The 21,792-nt window shown below is 48.0% G+C and overlaps 8 protein-coding genes across 8 annotated transcripts; 5 read left to right on the forward strand and 3 right to left on the reverse strand.

Annotated features, from left to right (window-relative positions):
* Positions 1-420: 420 nt before the first annotated feature.
* Positions 421-2,457, forward strand: H6S33_006451 (uncharacterized protein; the record flags this gene model as incomplete). Its single annotated transcript, XM_044837803.1, has 7 exons — positions 421-636; positions 700-749; positions 802-943; positions 1,003-1,060; positions 1,107-1,474; positions 1,528-1,857; positions 1,918-2,457. The coding sequence occupies 7 exons, from the start codon at positions 421-423 to the stop codon at positions 2,455-2,457; spliced, it is 1,704 nt and encodes a 567-aa protein (XP_044689978.1).
* A 780-nt stretch (positions 2,458-3,237) lies between these two features.
* On the reverse strand, positions 3,238-6,105 carry H6S33_006452 (uncharacterized protein; the record flags this gene model as incomplete). Its single annotated transcript, XM_044837804.1, has 6 exons — positions 3,238-4,094; positions 4,148-5,466; positions 5,527-5,670; positions 5,731-5,832; positions 5,888-5,974; positions 6,032-6,105. 6 exons carry the CDS (start codon positions 6,103-6,105, stop codon positions 3,238-3,240), a joined length of 2,583 nt encoding a protein of 860 aa, XP_044689979.1.
* A 305-nt stretch (positions 6,106-6,410) lies between these two features.
* Positions 6,411-7,047, forward strand: H6S33_006453 (uncharacterized protein; the record flags this gene model as incomplete). The annotated part of the gene is made up of 2 exons (XM_044837805.1): positions 6,411-6,754; positions 6,819-7,047. The coding sequence occupies 2 exons, from the start codon at positions 6,411-6,413 to the stop codon at positions 7,045-7,047; spliced, it is 573 nt and encodes a 190-aa protein (XP_044689980.1).
* A 3,044-nt stretch (positions 7,048-10,091) lies between these two features.
* Positions 10,092-10,544, forward strand: H6S33_006454 (uncharacterized protein; the record flags this gene model as incomplete). The annotated part of the gene is made up of 1 exon (XM_044837806.1): positions 10,092-10,544. The coding sequence occupies one exon, from the start codon at positions 10,092-10,094 to the stop codon at positions 10,542-10,544; it is 453 nt and encodes a 150-aa protein (XP_044689981.1).
* A 403-nt stretch (positions 10,545-10,947) lies between these two features.
* H6S33_006455 (uncharacterized protein) lies at positions 10,948-11,697 on the forward strand (the record flags this gene model as incomplete). Its single annotated transcript, XM_044837807.1, has 3 exons — positions 10,948-11,024; positions 11,080-11,251; positions 11,308-11,697. The coding sequence occupies 3 exons, from the start codon at positions 10,948-10,950 to the stop codon at positions 11,695-11,697; spliced, it is 639 nt and encodes a 212-aa protein (XP_044689982.1).
* Positions 11,698-12,296: 599 nt separating this feature from the next.
* Positions 12,297-13,277, reverse strand: H6S33_006456 (uncharacterized protein; the record flags this gene model as incomplete). The annotated part of the gene is made up of 1 exon (XM_044837808.1): positions 12,297-13,277. One exon carries the CDS (start codon positions 13,275-13,277, stop codon positions 12,297-12,299), a length of 981 nt encoding a protein of 326 aa, XP_044689983.1.
* A 1,410-nt stretch (positions 13,278-14,687) lies between these two features.
* H6S33_006457 (uncharacterized protein) lies at positions 14,688-16,366 on the reverse strand (the record flags this gene model as incomplete). The annotated part of the gene is made up of 10 exons (XM_044837809.1): positions 14,688-14,749; positions 14,964-14,979; positions 15,054-15,117; positions 15,320-15,377; positions 15,436-15,463; positions 15,522-15,547; positions 16,052-16,108; positions 16,166-16,179; positions 16,242-16,299; positions 16,360-16,366. The coding sequence occupies 10 exons, from the start codon at positions 16,364-16,366 to the stop codon at positions 14,688-14,690; spliced, it is 390 nt and encodes a 129-aa protein (XP_044689984.1).
* Positions 16,367-18,856: 2,490 nt separating this feature from the next.
* On the forward strand, positions 18,857-20,216 carry H6S33_006458 (uncharacterized protein; the record flags this gene model as incomplete). The annotated part of the gene is made up of 5 exons (XM_044837810.1): positions 18,857-18,900; positions 18,997-19,068; positions 19,134-19,152; positions 19,219-19,876; positions 19,951-20,216. 5 exons carry the CDS (start codon positions 18,857-18,859, stop codon positions 20,214-20,216), a joined length of 1,059 nt encoding a protein of 352 aa, XP_044689985.1.
* Between the last annotated feature and the right edge of the window lie 1,576 nt (positions 20,217-21,792).

Consider the following 21,792-nt stretch of genomic DNA (forward strand, 5'->3'; position numbering starts at 1 on the left):
CATGTTGACTGAGTGAGGAAACAGGAGGAGAGAATAAATAGATGAAGATCCCCTGCGAGGGGCCTGTCGTTGGGAACCTAGGTACATAATCCTTATCAGCTTCACTTATCTCCATCCCCGCAGAAAGTTAGCGTGTTTGGATGTGAACGCCAGATCCCTGGTAACCTACACTGCGCTAGATTTCATTGTGCATCAGTAAGCAAGCCCGGGGCCCGGTACAGATATATCCGGGCTCGATCATTGGCGAAGCTTTCCCCAGATATATCTCCTTAACCCCATTTATAATTATCACATATTATCTTCGTCTCAAACAACTTCATCTTTGTCGGTTCAAAGATTGGCTTCACCAGTCGAGCCATCGCGTGCAGCCCAAGCACAAACGTACATTGCGTTCAACAATATTATCTATAGTCCGTCAACATGGAACGTGACCCCTTAATTGCACAAGAGTCAGAAATCCAAGCACATCAGCATGGGAGCGCAGGTGTTGATGGTGATGGAGGCAAATCGGTACTATCATCGAAGGCCAACTCGATCTCTGGAGACGAGAACTCGCCACTATTAGGAGCTGGTGAAAGAGACGGAGGAGCAGATATTGACGATTTTGCGGGTCTGCCATGGCACCGAAAGCCATCGGTAAGATACATGTACCCACTCTGTGCGGTCTTGAGTGCAGAAAATTGACGGCTACGCTTTCAGATTTTCTGGTTGTTGCCGCCGTTCTGTTTGTTCACGATAGCTTTTGGAGGGTATGATGACATCAATTTCGACAGAGCCGAGCTCTGTACTGACTGCATGAAGTGTCGCTGTACCACGGTTGAACATCATCCTGGCTCTTATATGCAGGGAATTTTTCGCAGAGAAACAATATCTGCCTGGGGGCATGACACCGGTTATGCCTATTCTCATCGGCGCCCCAAATGAGCAATGTCGAAATCCGGAGGTAACTGCAGTATTTGGCTGTGTTGAAAGTAAAATGCCTAACGTTGCGCGATATCGCAGGTGGCAGCTCTCGTATCGAAATTTACACTTTACATGGGTCTTATTGGCGGAATAATAGGTTTGTGGCTTCCCTAGATCTGCAATACAGATGCTTATCATCATAGGTGCGTTTACATCACCACGCATTGGATCGTTATCAGATCGCTATGGACGTCGGGCCTTCATGGCATGTTCGTCTTTTGGGCTGCTGGCCAGCGAAATTACGACCATTCTCGCCGCAAAATTTCCAGAAACTTTCAGTGTCAATATCCTTCTCCTTGGCTCAGCGGTCGATGGCATCTGTGGGAGCTTCTTGTTGGGTATGGCGCTTTCATACTCGTATGGAGCTGATTGCACGTCTCCCGCAAAACGTGCTATGGCATTCGGCTATTTTCAGGGCTGTCTTTTTTTGGGTATCGCAGTCGGGCCAGCAATGGGAGGGTGGCTGATCGAGGCTACTGGAAACGTTCTTTCCATCTTCTACTTCGCCTTGGTTTGGCCCTCTTTGTTTGCGTACTTGACGTTTACTCTGGCTGACGGGATCAGGGGGCTCACGTATTTTTCATTCTCTATCTATTCTGCATCCTCCCGGAGTCGTTGTCAGATCGCCGTAAGAAGATCGCCCAAGAAAAGCATGCACAAGAAATCCAGATATATGGTGGTACACTGAAATCATGGGTACACACCATGAACCCCGTCAACTTAGTTAGGCCTCTTTCAGTCCTCTTCCCTACCGGTCCCGGCTCCAGTCCCCGACTCAGGCTCAACCTCATGCTACTTGCTGCCACAGACACAATTCTTTTTGGCGTCGGTATTGGTGGTATGACCGTCATCATCTTGTTTGCAGAGCTGAAATTTGGATGGGGAAACTATGAGGTATGGCCCCCCCGGTTCAAGAAGCTATCCACGCAGATATTGATCAAGCCTTTTTATTAGTCGTCAATATACCTATCAATCGTCAACGTAGCCCGTGTAACTATGCTATTCGTGATCCTCCCCGTAGTAGTTCATTACGTCCGTCGCAACCATCATCCCTCCCACCACCAAAAGGGTGCCGATAAACTCGATATTCTCCTTATCCGTTTTAGCATCATCATTGAGGCAGCAGGCTATCTATTCTACGCTGTCGCGGCCACATCAAATGCCTTTACCGCAGCAGGTGTTTGCACTGCTTTGGGCGGAATCGGCTCCCCCACCCTCCAGTCATCACTCACTAAGCATGTCCCTGATGAGAAGACTGGCCAACTGTTAGGGGCGACGGCCCTACTTCATTCACTAGCGAGAGTTGTAGCCCCAACGGTCTTTAATCTGGTGTATGCATACACGGTCGCAACCTTCCCGCAGACAGTTTTTGTGTGCCTTGGGTCGACCTTTGCATTTGCATTCGCTTGTTCCTGGTTTCTAAAGGAGGGTGTGTATTGGGGCGATGGGAAGGGAGGCGCGAATGGTGACGAAGAGGAGGTTGATACTAACTAGAATGATTCCGTAATATGTACACATGGGTTTCTACATCTTTTCTTCTAATCTTGGGGTTTGGTTATGTTTTTTGAATGGATCGCATATATAGGTCAATAATGAAGAACTAGAGGAATAATTCTGCGTCGATTATCAATGTGCTCGATCCCTAAATGTTGGAGCCGGGAAGCTTGCCGATCGAGTGATAGTCCATGAGTGATGCAGAAGGCTCTATCAACCCCTAAGTTACTACAGGGCTAAGGAGATATGCAACGGCAAACATCCCGTATATGTCTGGCAAACTCTATTCCGCACATGCATAGGGCGATCTGCGAACCCAACAGCGGGCATACGGAGCCCGACGGATAGTTTCCTGACTCCATTTCCCGATATCTTTCCAGGTAGTGCTTGGCTAGCGAATTTCGCTCGCTGAGACAAGCGATACCGCCGTACTCACGGAACTCCGGGCCTTTTTCATTTCGCAGGGGGATCAGCTGAAAGATCCACTAATTTACCCCTTTGGTTAAGCCCAAGTTATATATCTGGATGTACACGTAATATACTTGTAGGTAGAATTTGACAATCTGTCCGGGAAAGAACTCTATGAATCATCTCCACTCATAGTCTCTCACACAGAAAGTCATCCCACACACTTAAATTACAGTTCAAAACGCCTTCATTCCAAATATATGTATAATTCTACTCTACCAGAGCCTACCAGAAAAAAGACCAGGTCATAATAAATATTCCAAACAGTGGTACAACAAGACTTTCGAATACTCCACTTGCTTCTCCATAACCCTATTTCCTCCATCTCTGCGCAAAACCATGCATCCGATCCATCAACACTGGGAATACACTAGTGACGCTCTCTTCGATTAGATTTCGGAAGAACTTGACCGCCTCCTCCTCGCTCATCTCGAGATTGAACCTCTCTTTCACCTTTAGCACGGCCTTATCGGGCTCCAGCCTGATGTCTGGGATGTTGGCGTCTACCATGAGCGCGAATAAGTTCAAAATTAGGTTTGCGGACTTGCGCAGAGTTGTGTATGCGGTGTAGCAGTAACTCTTGAAGTTTGCGTAGTTTACTGAGTTCGCCCCTCCCATGCCATCGACCATCTCCTTGCACAGTTTCATTGCTGGCGCGAATGGCTTAGGGTCTCGGCCAAGTATGAAGCCAAAGTCCACGTGGAAAAAGTGGCCATCGGGTGTGAGTAAGAGGTTGTCGAGATGTCGGTCACCAACACCGAGGAGGTAGGTTATTACGCAGTAGCCGGCGCAGGATTTGACGTATGTGTCCATAACCTCTGCTTTCACTCCAGTATCTGTAGTCTCGTCTGGATAGTTGTTCCGGAGGTATGGAAGGACTCCAGCGGCGGGGGCGTGTTTACCCTCCTCGATGCTTTCGAGCGAATGAGAGTCGATAAACTGTACGACACCAGTATATGCCGACGTAGCAAGAATGTGGTATGGCGTAAGCTTAAGGTCAAGGTTCTCCTTGCGTAGGAGCTTGTCCATTAATGTTATAATCTGTATTACGAGTTGATCTTGACGGAGATCATCGCCGGTTTTAAAGATGATTGGATACCGTGCTCCAGTATCTGTTTTAAGGTGAATGAGAAGAGGGAAGAGGGACGATTTGAAAACATTTGAAGCCTCTTGAAACTATTCGTCAGTATCGTGACATCATCATAATGAGGGAGAAACAAACCAGGGAAGCACCCAACTACATTAACCCCAGGGTCCAACGGTAATGGGACCGCCTCAAAACTAACCAACTCATTCTTCGGATCTGCTAGGACTTGCCTTAGCCTCTCGATTTTCTTCGGCCTACTCTCCCGTAGCCCTTGAATCTCTTTAGAGATCTCCCCGATCATAAATACAAAGTCTGCCTGTCGCTTGATGACCGCCCTTCTCTTATCACCATCTTCCATCTTGCCCAATGCAACCTGAAACTCCCAAGCCACCTTACTAAATAACCGCTTATATTCTTGGTTCGTATCCTCCGTTTCGACCATTAAGTACCAATAGAAGAAGTTCCCCAGTGTGATATTCATGCATGCCCTGGAAATTAAAAAGTTCGCCAGTGAACTATCGCGAGATGCATCAGTAGTTGTCGATGGCTTAATACGTTCAAACTTGAGCGCCTGAACGAGCTGAAGAAGATATAACTGCAATTCCTCATCGTCTGCTTTGCGAAGTCGGTCGACAGCGTAAGCTCTAACTGCCATATTGTCGAATCCTGGACCCAATAGCTCAAGGGCATCATCGACGTCGATTTCTGTCCATTTTGGTAGTAGTTGCACTGCTTGCTTACTCTCTGCCGCGTCGTTCCAAGACACACTCTTAAGAAATTTCGTGAGGCCTCTCTTATCCCTTGCTAGTGAGTACCTGAATTTCCATAGCAGATCTTTCTCCTCGCTGGTTAAGTCTTGTGTTGGGGAGTAGTTGAGGATCTCGTTTAGTTCGTCTCTTATCTTGGCGTTCGGTTTCAAATCACGATCTAATGGGCCATTGCGGTGTGAACGAACAAGTCGGCGATGTTTGCTTTCAGCTGGATTATCACGATTCATCTCAGGGTCATAAACCCTCATCGTGAATCCAAGAGTTTTCTTCGCAGGGCCCTCAACACCAGGAACGGGGGTATTTCGGTTTGGTGCTGTTGGAGCAGAGGAAGCTGTCGGAGAAATACTATTACCAGTTACATCTCCCTCAATTACAGCTTCGGTCTTGTAGTCATAGTCGTTATACACGACCGGGAAATCAAATCGCGGAAACTCAATAAACAGGTAATGATCATTCTTCCGCTCTGAAGACGCCTGCTTATTGATACGCTCGATCTGCCGGAACGCAAGATTATCCAGCCAGTCAAGCCGGGGGATCTCCCCCAGCTCATGCTTCTTAAGGAGTTTCTCAAGACGGTCCGTTTCGCTGTTCGATGAAACGGTTGATGGGGTGGTTGAGTCGCTTAAACCGTCAGCTTCAACACCAGGCCAGAGCTTGCACTTCTGGCGGCCTTTCTTGAGATTACTGGAAAGTGTAAGCGTAAGCTAATACTAGTACTAGGGCGAGGATAAGGTCACCACCCACTTGTCTTTCTCAAACATGCTCACAGTTGTTCCCCCAAATGGCACCGCCTTTCCGGGACCAGCAAGGTCCCATACCGTGATCGCAAGTTGTGAGGATAACGGTAAGTTGCAGTACCTTACCGGCACCGTGAGCCACTCCATCCATCTACACAGCGCCCTCTTGTTAGTTCAGGCCCCCACAATAATAATTGGGTGAGTAACCAACGTTCGATTTGATCTAAAAGCTTTATAAGACGTCTGCACGGGTACTGTTAAAGGTTTACTGTCTGCAAACAACTGCACAGTGAGGTAGAGGTCGGAGGAGTTGCTGTCTCGCGGTAAGTTAGCGACTGTAGGAATGCGCGGCGAGGTGGTATGTGTACCTAGCGTTTGAGCCTACATGCTTTAGACTCGGATCGGCCAGCAGGGTTGTGTACGGTAGTGGGGTGCGGGTTCCTTCGAGCGAGTCGCTATAGCTAATGTTTAGCTCTACGGTAAGCTGAGGGGTGGGGGGAGAGGTAATTTACATCCTAACGCTCACCTCCATCTTGAGGGAGCGGGAGCTCGCGAATGTAAAGGGCTCCATGACGGGGAGAGCCATAGTGACGATGGGTGTTTCCTTGCCAGGATAGTGGGATTTCAAAGGCTTCAGATGGAGATGTCGATCAAGCTGTGTTTAGGACGAGTGAAGTCAGTTACTTATCTCACTATCGTTGAGGCTCACCTTGGCGTGTGACCGTAACCGGCGCCATAATGTGACCTGCATGCTTATGCCAAGCTTTCTTCCAATCCCGACACCTTTCAACATCTCCACCACCTCTACAAACACACCTCCGGACAGCTCCCGCAACCGCGCCAAAAGCTCCTCCAACCCCAACAACGACCCGACAAAAATACCACAACAAAATGTCTTTGCTCGACCTCCTCGGCCTATCTGAACTCAAGCGCCTCAACCCGCGCCAGATCCTCTCGCAGGTCCTCAATATCGCCCTAATCCTCTCAACGGCGTTCATGCTATGGAAGGGACTCTCGGTCGCAACAAACTCGCCCTCCCCCATTGTGGTCGTGTTGAGTGGTTCCATGGAGCCTGCGTTCCAGCGTGGAGATCTTCTGTTCCTGTGGAATAGGAATTTAGACTTATACAAGGATCCTTCCTCGTTCGGTGGAACACAGGTCGGCGAGATTGTGGTGTACAATGTGGGCACCGCGATCCCGATTGTGCATAGGGTTGTCAGGAAACACCAGGGAGAGTGAGTATTTCCTTTTGTTTATGCTGGTGCTATAAGTGAATAGGGCGCTGACACCCGTTTGTAGGAAAACTCCCCTTAACCTCCTCACAAAGGGCGACAACAACAATGCCGACGATATCGAGCTGTACCCCCGTGGACAGTGGTACCTTGACCGCGAGAAGGAGGTTATTGGGAGCGTTGTTGGGTACATCCCATTCGTAGGTTACGTTACCATCATGCTCAGTGAGCATCCTTGGATGAAGACCGCGTTGTTGGTAATTATGGGGTTCCTAGTTTTCGTGCAGAGGGAGTAAGGACTCAAAGGTGTTTTTCTCTTTCTTTTACTTTTTTATGAGAGGGATATCTATCCTTGATACCCAAGAGTGGAATCGTTTGGCTTTCAAACTTGGTTGCGGGGTTCGGACACCTGTTGTATTGTAGATCATATGTTTACATCGAATTTGGAGCTTCTGGGAACAAAATAAGGGATCATCTAGGACAAAGAAACGTAAATAACGTGCAAATGTAACCAGAGAGAAAAAGAGGTCGAGAACTTCGTTGCGTTCTTATCATCTTGCAGATAAAACCCTAACCCGCGAACACTGCTCGCCGAGCCCTTCAGCTTTGTCGATCTATGTCCATTTTCTTCGGCCTGTCTATATATATCTTTCGTAAATGTTATTTGCAATCATCAGATATCAGGAAACACTCAAAACTACGGTTGATGTGCACCGAGTGACTGGCTATGATGCACAAGTAATTATATTATCACTTGGCTTATTGCAATTGGATGAGAATTCTCGCTCCTCCCTGGATTAAGTGTATCTGTTGAGTCTCTTGTCTCTAGCCATCTTCAGCCAGAATAGTCTTTTGTAAAGATTGTTCTAGCAACCGCTGCTAGCGAAAAGGCTGCGGTTTCTCCTTCGTCTAGTGCATGGCGCTTTTCTTCCTATATCTGCTTCATTATCCATCACCCCGCATCTTCTTAAATCATACCCAGGTTAAGTGATACTCCTATAAATCACGCGACAGACACAAATCTAACATAGCAGGCCTTCCAACTGAAGGCCCACATTCGCTAAGCAAGCACTCAGAACTGCCAAGTCTCGAGTGATGCTCTGTGAACAATAGTAGTATATTGCGAACCTGTCCTACAAGAGTCCTAGTATATATAAGACCCTAAATTGGCCGGAGTCTTTCCTGACTTAGCGGTGTTCTTGGGGATAACGCGGCTTATGGTAGATGATGGTCGATGCATCGATAGTGGTGCAGATTGAGAGGCCCGGGCCCGGGGCAATCGTAGCGGATCCGGAGTATATGCAGCGGATTATCTTGCCTTGTAGCTGCTGTTTATATAATTATTCGCGCGATTTAGGAAGGCTTTAAACTACACGTACTCATACAAATCTTGCGATACTATTAATAACACCCCAGCCCTATCATAATTACATGTAAGCAGATATCTTTAATTAATGATCCAGACACAGCAAGTAGGTGTGGCTTAATCAAGAGAGGCGGGTAACACAGGGAAGAAATAAACGAAGGAGAAAAGCCCGGAGTGTCAAGAGACGGGTAACGGAATTTTGTTTACTCCACATGTATGAACGTCCTCCACTCTCCACCGGCTAGCTAGATGAGAGACGCGGGCCTAACAGAATACTAACTATCAGCACTAAATGAACCTACAGTGCCAGAAACCGGGCATAGCCGATGCCGTAGCACTGCAATACTACAGTACGAGTTTCTTCCCTATTTCTGGTTACAGAGCTGGTGAATACAACGCCGAGCTCGAACGTTCCCCCTCAACTGGACATACATCACCACCACAGGCAACAGCGCAATCTAGCGTTTCCCTTCGGCGGCTCCCGCTCCCACTCTATCCATCACCCACACTGGTAGCAGAACCCCAACCAACAACATCTTTAATCCTCCCACCCAGGTCCAGGGCTGGGTGGATGATAGATGGCAGAGGCATCCATGAATTACCACTCAATACAGACAGAAAGAAAAGAAAGACTAACCCAGAAAACAACGAGTAAATGGGTTCAAAGTACCCAACCATGGACAGGAAGGCTCACAGGCCCTTGATGACACGATCAGCCCAGGATAGCCCCGGGTCCTTATTACGCCATCAGGAAACATATAGCTGGCCCAGAAGTGGGAGTAACTACCAAGCAGAAAAAATAGCAACAGATGGCACCTAGCAAGAGGTTTCTCGCCAGCTTAGTGAGCCTTGCATAAGCTTCTGATGATGAACAATCACCATATAAGTTCCTATAAGTTTCAGGCTGCAGAGAGCTACTACCTCCGCCTGGGTGCGGCAATATATGGTGCATAGTACCGCATTATGAGGTTCCAACCTAGGCAGCTGCTAATATGCACGAGAAGCACCGGAAGAGGCATCTACACTTGCACTCGGGACTGTAAAAGTCGGTAGCTACACACACACATGCCTCACGGTGGAGGCGAATGTCCAATCTGGCATGGTATTGTGGTCCTAGGATGTTGAATGCGGGATTGGCGCTATCAACCTTTCATATCTCAATACTATCCGGCGCTTGGGCGGCTAAATATACTTACACACTCTACGGAAGGGGCTCAATCCTGGGCCTACATACTACTAACTATGACTCTCTTTAACGAGCGGTGTGATTGTGAGCGGAGTACAGGTTCATGACCTTTGCTTTGCTTCAGGTTTAGGCCCAGTCAATCAAACAGCGCCCTCTAAAAGAAAAGATTTGCAGAAAAGAAAGTTCCGGCCCGACCCTGCCCGAATTTCGCGCCGAGTGATATTTGGTGACCGGGAGAACAAAGAAAGAAAGAGGGGTAGTCATGTCAGTCGGTCGGCTTTCTGGATATCTGTGGTTCTTTCCCCCGGGAAATGGTAGGTTGCGGGGGCGTGTATCTTTGGGTGTATAGGAAAGTAGAGATAGTAGGTAAGTGAGTCAGTAATCCCATTGGCCGGTGAACAATGAGCCGAGTGCAAATCTACTACCCAACATGCAGAATATATTCCAATATAGAGCTGCACCAGCAAAAGAGCAGAAAACAAAACCCCTACAACTCCATTTCCCTCTATAGAAGAGTAGTATCTACTATTTAAAAAAATTCGAGAGGAGGGTACATACCTGTCTGCATAAACCAACCCTCGGAGACTTCATGTGATTTGTCGGGTTTCTTAGGTTTACGCAATCTATTTATATGTCGACCCCGCTCGTGTGTCTTTTTGGGGGCCATAAGTAGTTAAGCCAGTGCACTTGAGGCCAACATTCAACCTCCCCTGAAAAAAATACTTATAAATACCGTTGCCACCCCCCTACAGCCCCTACATACAGATATACCACTAACAGTTGCCAAAATGTCCTCTCCCCCCCGAACCCACTACTTCGCCTACGGCTCCAACCTCTGGCTCGCCCAAATGACACAACGCTGCCCGCAGAGCACCCTCATCGGGACCGGCCTCCTCCCCTCCCACCGCTGGTTCATCTACTCGCGAGGCTACGCCAACATCCGGCCCTCGGCCCCGGACGAGTGCTACGGAATCGTCTACAGCATCACCGACGCAGACATGGCGCTGCTGGACCGCTACGAGGGTGCGCCATATATATACGAGCGTGTGGTGCGCGACGTGCAGATGCTGGATGATGGCAGGGTGCTGCCGTGCGTGGTGTATATTGACCCAATTGTGGAGGAGGGAGTGGTGAAGGAGGAGTATATAAAGAGGATTAATAACGGGTTGGAGGATGCGCGCGAGATCCCGGAGAGGTGGGTAGAGAGGTATGTGAGGCCGTATGTGCCGGCGGCGGCGTAGTGGGAGAGTGTAGTAGTAAAGTGTGGGAATATTATCGTTCATTTAGAGGCTTAAGATGTGCTTATATACGGTGCATGCAATATCGAATCTACATAACCCGTGCCCCACACACACTATGATCAACGCACTCACCCGTAAGTCTTGAGCTTACTTCTAACTACATGGACATAAGCTAGACCCAGGAATAGTCTCGCTAATCTAGCCACTAATTCCCGCCCGAGATCTAAAAGCTTAATTTTCCCAGCCAAGCCTGTGATTCAATTGTCCCATCCATCCCACCATCCCACCAACACTCACTCTACGTCACCAGAGCCTCAACCCCGCCATCCCTATCACACCCCCCCACCATCATCATCATCATATCACAGTAAACAACACACCACAATCCTCACAAAAGCTCATCATGTCCATCTCCGCTAGCAAAATAGTTTCGCAAGAGCCACTCTCCACCCAAGACGCAAAATGGGTCAAACTCGTCAAGTTTCTCTCCCTGCACCTCTCCTCCCACACAGCTCCCCCGTGCTAACAGCTTCAGGACAATCTACACAGACCCCAACGGTACCGAACGCACCTGGGAGTCCAGTGAGCGCTGCACTCGCCCGCCCGGTATTGATTTTGACGGCGTCGGCATCATCGCCGTCCTCGAGCAGCCCGGTTCCGAGCCCTCTCTCCTCCTACAAAAGCAGTACCGACCTCCCATTGGCAAAGTGAGCTCCCTTCCCTCTCCTCCCCTCACCAACCTACTAACCCATTACCACCGTAGGTAACCGTCGAGATCCCCGCCGGCCTCATCGACGCCAACGAGACCCCAGAAGAATGCGCCATCCGCGAGCTCTACGAAGAAACCGGCTACCACGGCGTTGTCGAGCCGGCCGGCGACGCGGGAGAGCGCAGCTGCCTCATGTTTAACGACCCCGGCATGTGCAACACCAATCTCCACTTCGTGCATGTCAAGATCGACCTGGCGGATGCGAGGAACAAGAATCCGAAGCAGCAGTTGGAGGAGAATGAGTTTATTGAGTGCTTTACGGTGCCGTTGAAGGACCTGTATAAGGAGTGCAGGAGGCTTGAGGCAGAGGGGTTGGCGATTGATGCGAGGGTGGGCAGTTTGGCGGAGGGGTTTGAGGTGGCTAGGAGGTGGAAGTTCTTGTAGAGCTCGGAACTAGGATTGTAGGTAGAGTAATTAGAGTGATACCAATGGTGCCGATGGGCTAATTCTCGCCGTGTTATGTTTTTTTTCTTGCTTTTTTCCTGTAACTTTTTGTGATAATTGTTGCCCTACTAGTATTTAACAACTAGGATACGTGGGAATGCTGGGTGTTAGTTAGTAGTCAATGATTAAAAGTACACCATTTGCTTTGCGGACTTGAGGGGGAAGCGGAGCGCCTGGTATCCATAGATCACCTCATCAAAACCAACCAAGAATAGACGACCTGGTATCTCTATTACAGCTAGCTAGGGTAATCTTCTCGCTTTAGTGGTGCATCATGATCCATCATCCACGCCGAGTGAGCCGCTGTGAACGGACACCTTCTTATGTATTTATCCTCATGTATAGTAAGAGGTAAGTTATTAGATGGGTAGGGAGGGAGGGAGAACTTTATGAGTATTTATTAGTTATATATTTACGAAGTTATATTATTATAGTTGATGAAATTACTCTAATTTACAACTCATGATACTAAAGACTTCTTCACAAAGACCAATAAGTACTGTACTGATAATTATAATTATATAGATATATCTATCCATCTACATCTTCAATCCCGTCCAGAGCGCCATCGCACTGAGCGCCTTCGCATCCCTTGTCTCCCTCCACAGATCCTCAAGTCTCACAAGCTTCAACGTAATCTTCTCCCCCTCATCCCTCAACCCCGTCAGCTTTCCCTTCCACTCGTCCAACTTCCCCTCATCAACCTGATGCACATACGCATAGATCTTCATAAACTCATCGCTTCCCCCGGGGCTCGGATACACCGCCTCCTCCAACCTCTCATCCTCCGCCGCCGCCAAGGTCCCCAGCGCCTTCGATGTCAAATCAATCAGTTTGTCCTCCGGTATCTCGATCCCACACTCCTCCTGTATCTCCTTTGCCGCGGCACCGGCGAACGTCCCCGAATCGTCAATCATGCCCGCGGGCAGCTCCACCATCTCGAGCGAGCCCGCGGGGATCCGCGGCTGCACGGTGAGCACGGCCCAGCGCTCGTTCCGTCCCTTAGACTTGGTCTCGAGGACGAGCAGGATTGCGACGCTGCCGCCGCGGAGAAAGACGGAGCCGGGAAGGGAGGCGCCGGAGGCGGATTTGATGTCGGTTTTGAGCTTGAGGAAGCCGATGCGGGAGCCGCCGAAGAAGTCGACGGATTGGATGGTGATTGAGTGCAGGATGTAGGGGTCGGCGTGGAAGGGGTGCTTGGTGTTCTGGGACTGCAGGGAGAGGGAGTGTTGGAGCTTTGAGAGCCAGTCTTTGAAGGGGCGGAATTCGAGGAGTTGGGATTGGGTGAGGTCGGGGGTGAGGTGGACGGTGGTGGACGTGGAGGGGAGGGTGAAGGTTGTCATTGTGCTGCGGCCGAGGAGGCTGTTGTTGGGGAGGGCGAGGCGTGAGCGGGCGATTGAGCGGTAGGAGCTGAGGAGGCTGTTCATGGAGGAGTCTGGAGATACCAGAGACAGCGGCGAGGGGCAGAGAAGTAGGAGGATGGGAATCAAGAGCGATACTATTAGGCTCTGCGCATGCATGTTTGCCGTACGTAGAGTGACGTAAGGGTGCTGTAATATAGGTATAATTCCAGAAGGCTGTCAAATGTGCATGATCATTTCCTTGATAGAGATGGCAACCTCAAAAATAAATTAATTTAGAGTATTTCCATATCATCCCGAGATATGGGATTGGGATTTTTGGAGCAGATAGTGGTCAACCGTTGATTCGTCGTTGTTGGCGGCGCGGTTTGCATGCATGGGTTGGGACGTTACACAAGGAGTTTAGAACTTGTGATCACGAGATATCACTCGTGAGGAATCCATCCCTGGCGTAGCAATGGTGTGTTCGTTAGACGAGTTTGATAATGAGCGTAGTATATTACCGGTGGTATGTTAGCTTTATTGGTTCCATAGGGAACCCTCAAGCAGCTGTAAGCTCTCAATGCTCCGATGTACTGAGCATTCAATCCATAACTAAGGTGATATTAGTGGCAAGCCGCGGAGGAGAAAAGCTTAAAGCCAGCGAGATTTCTGTGCGTCCCCAGCCCTGGCTGCTATGACAACCTCCGAAGGGCTCTTGTTGAAGCATGGTTTTGATCGTACAGTGCTGTCGACCCTGCAGTGAATTCATCCCTTTTGAAAGTGTGTGGCTTCTGGATCGGATGAGAGCGGGAGCGGGAGCGCCGTCACGTAGCCTACATGCCATGCACGAGCATACCTGTACCTACATAGAATAAAGAACATCTCATCGTCAGTTAGTGTTACACGTATACGTAACCTCGACAGCTAGCTAATAGACTGACTTCAAGTCGTCCGTCAACCTATCGGCCATCAGGTCTTTTCTGCGCATCTCTCTCTATCTCTCTCTCTCTCTCTCTGTCTTCGCCGTTCATTCTCTATAGGATATATAATCATTTCATGACGCTTCCGGCCAGCTTGGTCGGTCTACACCAAGAATCCAATCATCATGCAGCCAAACACCGGTCCGGAAACGTCACGAATTAAAGAGTAGCATGAATCCTTCGAACTGATGCCGCATTGAGAGTTCATAAGTACAAACCGTACGGGTATTTCGGCACCTCTTATACATTTTCTCTCATCTTAAAACACGTGTGTTGGTGGAGATGATATGACTAACAGCTCTACTAAACAGATATTCATCAACCTAATCCGTCAATTCCGTCAACGTGCTATGTCAGGTCGACCGGTCTTGGGTCGGCAATCCCGTACGATGGTGCCGGATGAAATTGTACAATGTCTCCCTCGGCTCGTATAGGAACTAGTCTTGTTCCACCTAATTCGTATTCCGTACTCCCTCGGCTCGTATAGGAACTAGCTTGTTCCACCTAATTCGTATTCCGTACTCTCGGTTTCGTCTCGTCCCTTGGATTCTCGACCCACAATATTTAATGGGGCGCACGAGCTCCAGGAGAAGTGTTTAACAAGGACTTAAACCTTAACACTCCTCTGTGCTCCATGTCTACTCAAGGCTCGGGTCTCGCATCTTGTATCTAGGGCGCATCAGTACCGATAGAGTACGCAGATTTAGAGATTTTAACTTTTAAGCCAATTGTGCACGCTGAGATTTAAATAAAGACCCCCGAGGGCATAAGGATAAGGGGTCCCACAACCGATTTAAGCGGAACTATATTCCTTTCGCTGGTTTGGTTGGTGGATTTGGTTCGTTCGGAGGGACCGCAACAACACAAACAGGAGATTACCTACCGCTATGTGGCCATGCCTGCGCCAATCAGTCAAGAGCTCCTTTCGTACCTGATATGCATACATCGAGGCGATGTTCTCAGGAATTTTCACCTGAACACCCTCAGCCGGGTCAGCCCTCGGTGCTTCATCTTCTAACCAATGCTCATTAAAGGCCCTGTACGACTCGCTTGGTTAGCCAATCAGGGCTGTAATATCAACCAGTAAGCCACGTTGTGCCAGAATCATCAGCATTGCAGTGCTGCAAGGGGCAACTACATCGAAACGCGTACTGCCCTGAGATGCTGCTCTAAACAGGCCCGCGAACGTCTAGTTTATCTACACTTTCAATGCTGACATGCCAGTGTGCCAATTTTTACTCGTTGATACATAGGTCTGGAAGATCGAATAATAAACGTTTAAGGGGCATCCAGTAACCTGTCACGCCGATTAGCACCAAACCATATATACACATGTTCTAGAATACTTTACATACTTACTGCATAGCAATCTATGAAGACAGCCTTAAACAGTCATGATAAGACAAGAATTATGAGTTCCCCGCTCTCCTCCCTAACCCACGTGCCTCTTATCAGCATTCTCAAAGGCTAAAATAATATTTGGAAGCAAAGTTGCTTTGTTGGAGTCATTTGATCACATGACCCGCCTATTTCTTCCTGTTTGTCGCACCTATCACGCAAGCCACCTCATGTACGAGGAACATGAGAGGGGGAAAAAGCAAAGCCATATTTGGTAGTTTTTTTCCCCTCATGCAAATTCTATTTACCCTAGTCTATGTAGGCACTTACATACTCTACGATACCAACAGAGCGTGGGACGTAGACGCGTTGTCCTGTGGGGGGCTTCTTTTCCGATTATGTACCTATATTTTTTCCAAAATATCACAACATTGATACATACAGCCAGTCATAGAAAAAAAAGGATAACGCAGGTACAGCTAGCCCTGGTCATTAAAAATTCCGAGTCAATCAGCTTTGAAACCTCCTGGCGGAGCGGGCTGCAAAGACGGCTTGGAATTGGAAAATAATATGATGTCTTCAAGGCTTTGCGCTGCATCTGGATCAACTACATCCCGCGTCATCGAAAAGCACTCGTCCTGGGTCGATCTTTGAACGAGAACTCCGTTAATCCGACGATGGATTTAGCACCTGGAACTGCTCAGCTTGTAATTATGGCGTAATAATCTGATTATCTGTGCAGCGTACCACAGATGGATTTTCTAAGTCATGGTAAGTTTACTACCCGAGACAGCTTTATATTCATTCACCATATATAGCTAACCTTTGCTCAGCTTGCTGAGGGTGCGTGCGCTCGTACTCTGGGTACTTGACGTACCTTCCTGGTTCTTCCAAATAGTTATCAGTACCAGTACGATTTCTATAATTGGCCCATCTTGCACCTTTCATGGTTCAGTCAAAGCACTTGATGCTTGTCGAGTAGGTACCCGAAGCGACGAAAATTTATTAAGTTCTTCAGTGGAATAAATAAAGGGTCTTCTTGCCCGTATTCCAAAGACCCTTGGGGCTTGGCAACCAAAATGGTAGCGCGACGAACTTAGGTTCATCCACGTAAAGTTAGTACATATCTTAATAGGGTTAGGCTAGCGCTTCACATCGATCATCCCGTCTGTGCCGGCTCGCTTGCCGACTACATTCTTCCCATCCCCTGAGTTTTTCCTAATTGGGACGCGCGTATTCCTAACATCGTAAAAGGAGTGTGGCAGTGGTGTGTATGTTCTAGGCCTCTCCACTGCGGAATGTTTACAAGCTTTCGTTGGAGATCATGGATGACAGCTGCGGGTACATACTGAATTTGTTCCCTGGGACCTGAAGGGATGTAAGGGACGAAGGAAGAAAGGAAGAACGGCGAAGCACGAGGAAAGAAGAGCCTGAAATGGTGGGTCTTCTGTAGGGAAATAAGAAAAGAAGCTACTGCGGTTATATCTCTATCCTAATAAGCCTTAAATACATCAGCCATCGTGAAAGTCGCTAATGCAGATGTACAGATGTGTTATCAATTGAAACAACAAGTGTTGTTATTCCCTGGTGCCATGCCATGACGGGACGGTGGGACAAGCGTGAATAAGAGGGGTGATGCCTCTGAAGTAATTATAATCGGATAGGTAGGTAGCCCTTCGAAGACCACCTCCTTCCCCCACGCACTTCCAATATCCGTGATAGTTAATCATTGCATCGTGAAATCGTATTCTCTACTAAGAGTGTACTTTGGGGTGACGTTTATATGTGTAGTAGTTAAGGCAGACGACATCGAATTCTGCCCTACATGCACTTTCCGGTCATGAAACTTATGTATGATGCGATTTCTCTACTGTGTTCAGCTTGGAATTTTCTTCCACCCCATATTGGTGGGGCTACTATTGCCTGCTGTTGCCAATGTGCAGGTAACCTTCTTTAGCGGCATATACCCTGTAACACCTGTGCTCGGATCGCTGCTGTGACACCGAAACGGTGCGTCGCGCGCCTGCCTGGCGCACGCAGAAAGCACTTCTTCTCTAGAGTAGAGTACCCACCCAACGAGGAAGAAACCGCCCTTACACAAAGAGAAAAGAAGAGAAACCGAACCAAACGGAAAAGGACTGACCGAAACTGAAACTCATGACTTCAGGAACATACATAGGGCGTCTGCAAAAACTGCGTTATGTAGGTACAGCAGGCACAGTGGGGTTGTGGGTAAGTATAGATCTCTTGGCTTGCGGTTATACATTCTATTTGGACTGTACCTACGTTGTACCTACTAATGCTTCAAGTGTTTTTCTCTCAGCGCGAGGTTAGATGTGTCTTTGACTCTTGCCGTTTGATTACCTAGAGTACATACGCGCAGGTAGGTTTCTGATATTCAATGTGAGGATCGAGCAATTGATTCGATGATGAGATTTTGAGCTTTCCCTATTATTTGGCTCGCCGCCTATTGGAGTTTAGGAACGGCTAGGTTGCCGCTCTCCTCGCCACCACTATGTGAACCGGCTGGCTGGTGAGGTTCATATATGGTGTCTCAGTCAAGCAGCTGGTAGGGGTAGTGGTAGGGTAGAGGTACGATTCCTAGGCCCTGCCCCCCTTTCCATTCGCGTGTTTCGTCGTCACGGGCGTCTTTCCTCTTCTCTATCAAGCGTATAAACAAAAAATAAAATCTCTATCTTTAGGTACACAATTTCTACTTTCCGCTGGTTCGACACTTAATTCACACTATTTTTTTTTCCTTCTCCGTGTAGGTACTCACAGCCTTTACCTACCTAGTTGTCTCCGCTGCTCATCCACTCTCTCTTTATTCTTGTTCCAACGCACACTCTTTACCTTACCGCCCACGACGATAGTATCAAAGTGGACACTGGACAACCAGTCCTTGTTTATTTTCTGTCTCTCTTTTCACTCTTTTATTCGCTGCACTGGGATAGCTGCCTACTCTCGCTTATCTTGAAATACTAAACCTTTCCCTTATTTGGATTTTTGCCATTTAGGATCACCTCCAATAAAAACCGGGTTGTAGCATCTGCAGGGCCAGTGTTAACCCTCCAGGATTTTTTTCCTACCAGCCTATCCTGTCTTCCAACAAAATCTAAATCTAAAAGGCACCCATACTCCCCCTTTCCCATATTTACTTTCTTCAGTTCCCACTTTTTATCTCTACTTTACAGTTGCTAGGGCTTGACTCCTACTACGGCCTACTACTATTTTTTTCTTTCTTTTCTTTCTTTCTTCTTTATTCGGTCATTCTGAAAAGTCTATTACTTTTCTGTCATTCTTTGGGACCGTTGTTCAAGTTATAAAATCCGGCCTTATTATTATATACCATTGCGGATATATCACTCGTTTTTTTATTTCCAAAAAAGCTTCGTTCGTTAACTAGTCCGTTTACTAAAATCTACTACTACTACTACAATGGGTAATTGGTTTGGAGATCTCAATCTTGGGCTGAAATATGCGTAAGTTTTTGTCCTTCTACTGTGCTGTTTTTTTTTTTTTTTTACATTACATCTATTATTTGAAATATATATATCTAACGGAGAGGGTATTTACAGCATTGTTCTTGGGTCATTGATCTTCCTGGTATTTATTGCTGGGTTTATGAAATTGTTCTATGTCAGGCAGAAGTAGGTACCCGTAATAATGATTTACCGGTTGCGGACGGCTACTAACATTCACCTCCGTGGCACAGGACCAGAAAGCTCATGGCGGTATATAATTACTCAACCTAGAAAAAAATCGTTAATAGACCCATGAAAAACTAACGAACTCCACAGGAAGCCAAAGCCAAAGCCGCCAACGAAGAAGGGAAAGTAGAACAAATTGCGCTCAACCAGCGTGAAGAAGGCGAAGGCGATCTTTTCGGTATCCGCGCCCTCGAACGGGGTTTCTACGGCGGTGTCGCGCAGTCCCGCCCTACGACGCCCACACCCGCCAGCATGTCCGCCAGCACTCTCGTACAATCCGGAAACATCCCCTTCGGCCAGGGCAGCGCCACCAGCAGCGTCATCACCATTGACGTCGGAAACCCCAAGGGCCCCGCACAACTCCCGCCCTCGAAGGTGGCAGTCGATATGCAGCTCAACGTCCCCGACTCCCCCAAGCACCCGCGCTCTCCCGAGTCCCCAAAGTTCCCGAGATCGCCCAGCCCGTTGTCGAGAGGAAGCTCACCACAGCTCGAGTCGGATATCCCTAGTAGTGGGCTCGGCCTAAATAACTACTCGTCCTCCAATGGAGGGCCAAAAATACAGAGTAATATGACCCCGATCCATAAAGTGAAAGAGCCAACGAGAGGCATGACCATTTTTTCTGACGCGGGCTCTGTGGTCGATGAAGACTCTCCGCCTAGCTCCCCTGCGGGAACAAATTTTAGTCGCCCCCCTCCACCGTCGCCACCTAGGCCGCAGATTAAGATTGATGGACCTGTAGATGATGGTAGGTTCTAAGCCTGTTGGTTGTCGGAGTGCGTCCTGTGTGACTTACGGGCGCTTATTATAGGTGATGAGCAGAACCAGAACGAGAGGTTTCCGTCGCGACGATGAGGGGTGCGGGCGCTGGAGTAGGAGCGGGTAGTAGCAGTGGTGGTGGTGCGGGTGGTGCGGGTGGTGGTGCGGGTGTCGGTGCGGGAGATCGAGAGGGAAATGGCGGTGGGATGGTGATGCTGGGTGTGGATAATGGGGACTACAACAACCGGGTTTCGTCGGGGTCTCTATCGGACGTCTATGACTCGTATTATGATGGGAAAAACCGGGACTCGGGTTCCAGTACTGCTTGAGGCCAGCTTCGACCTTAATAATATTCGCCCGAAAGCGGCATTACTTTTACGAACAAAAAAATAATTGATTATTGAAAGTACCCTTTTTTTCACCCGATGGACGACACCAACAAAAAGAACCGAGAGATTTAAAACGGCCCCCAAACTCAACAACAACAACATGCCCCCCCTAACTGTGTCCATGTTCGTGCATACATATTCTTAATATAATGCTGTAACTTGTCAACACATATGCATCATCATCACCATCATCATCACCTTCTCTCTTTCTCGCTCACTTACACTCACTCCCCGACCGATCGATCGCGATGTTTTATATGACCCTTATTTTCTGTCTTTCTTTTTGTTACTGTTTGGATATTTCAACTACTATTATACAATCAATGTACAGGCCTAGCTCACTCATCATGTTCCCAATTGCGTGTATGATGGTAGCGCCTTTTCCGTTATATTCTTAATGTTTTTTTTTTTTGGAATTGGAATATTCCAGGTTCGGATCTTTTATCTTTTTCTTTTTTACCAGCGGGCTTGCGTTTTGCGATTTTTTATGTAAAATGGAGATGTTTTAGCTTGTGTAGAGGGGGAAGTTGAGAGGGGTGGAGAGGAGAGCTAGAGACTAGGGGAGGGAGGGGGGTAAAAGTAATACAGGGAGGTGGGGATTGTGATTTTGTGAGATAGCTGTACTGTACTAGGGAGATGTTCAAGATATAGGTATATATACTTTGCTATATACATACCCCCTCGAGTTGTTATGTCATAAGTAGTTGGTATATTCATGCAATTGTCGTGCAATTGTGGTTAACGTTGTGGCCGGTGCCCTATCTATTTATTCTCGAACCCCCCTAACCTGCCTACTAGCTAGGCAGGCAGGCGGGTGGCCGCAGGCGCGGGTGCGGGTGCGGGTGCGGGTGCGGCCGGTGCCATTGCATTTGTTCTTTCTCGTTTTGTTTTCGTCCCAGCTTACTGTGCAAGCTGAGGCTGGCCGGCCGGCGTCTTGAATAGTATTTATCTACTTGTACTTAATATCTAGACGATAATTCCATTGGCTCATTTTTTGCTTGTCATCAACCTTGAGATTTCCCCAATTTTGCAAGCATCGGGACATCAACCCAATAGTAAGCTTAAGCTCTAAGCACAATTCCGGACACAGACCCTGACGAGGCTAAAACTTTTGGCCCTCCCTGGTAGATGTGGTTCCCATCGTCACGTTGCGGTAATTCCAAATAGTAGTTCTTTCTTCACGTGCAATGGAGTGAGTGATACCCTGTGCGTTACGTAGGGTGAGGAGTGAGAATTGGTGATACCGACGTACATGTGAGTTGAGTCGATTGAGTTGACTGACGAAAAAGGGGGCCATTCCCCGACATGTGAATGTGTGAATGTATCTACTTCCATGTAGATGTGCTCTATCCAGTTAGTGAATGGTTCGAGGTTGGGCGTGGAATGGTTCGAATTATGGTCTGTTTTTTGTTGCTAGGTTTTCTTTTTTCACGTGTCAGACCATTGCAACGTATTTTTACCCCTTGAATTGGAGTTGGTCCCAACCTTCCTTTCTTCCTCCGATTCATGCACCACA

This window comes from Morchella sextelata (genome assembly GCF_020137385.1).
Source record: "Morchella sextelata strain SCLS chromosome Unknown scls_20, whole genome shotgun sequence".
Classification (NCBI taxonomy): Eukaryota; Fungi; Ascomycota; class Pezizomycetes; order Pezizales; family Morchellaceae; genus Morchella; species Morchella sextelata.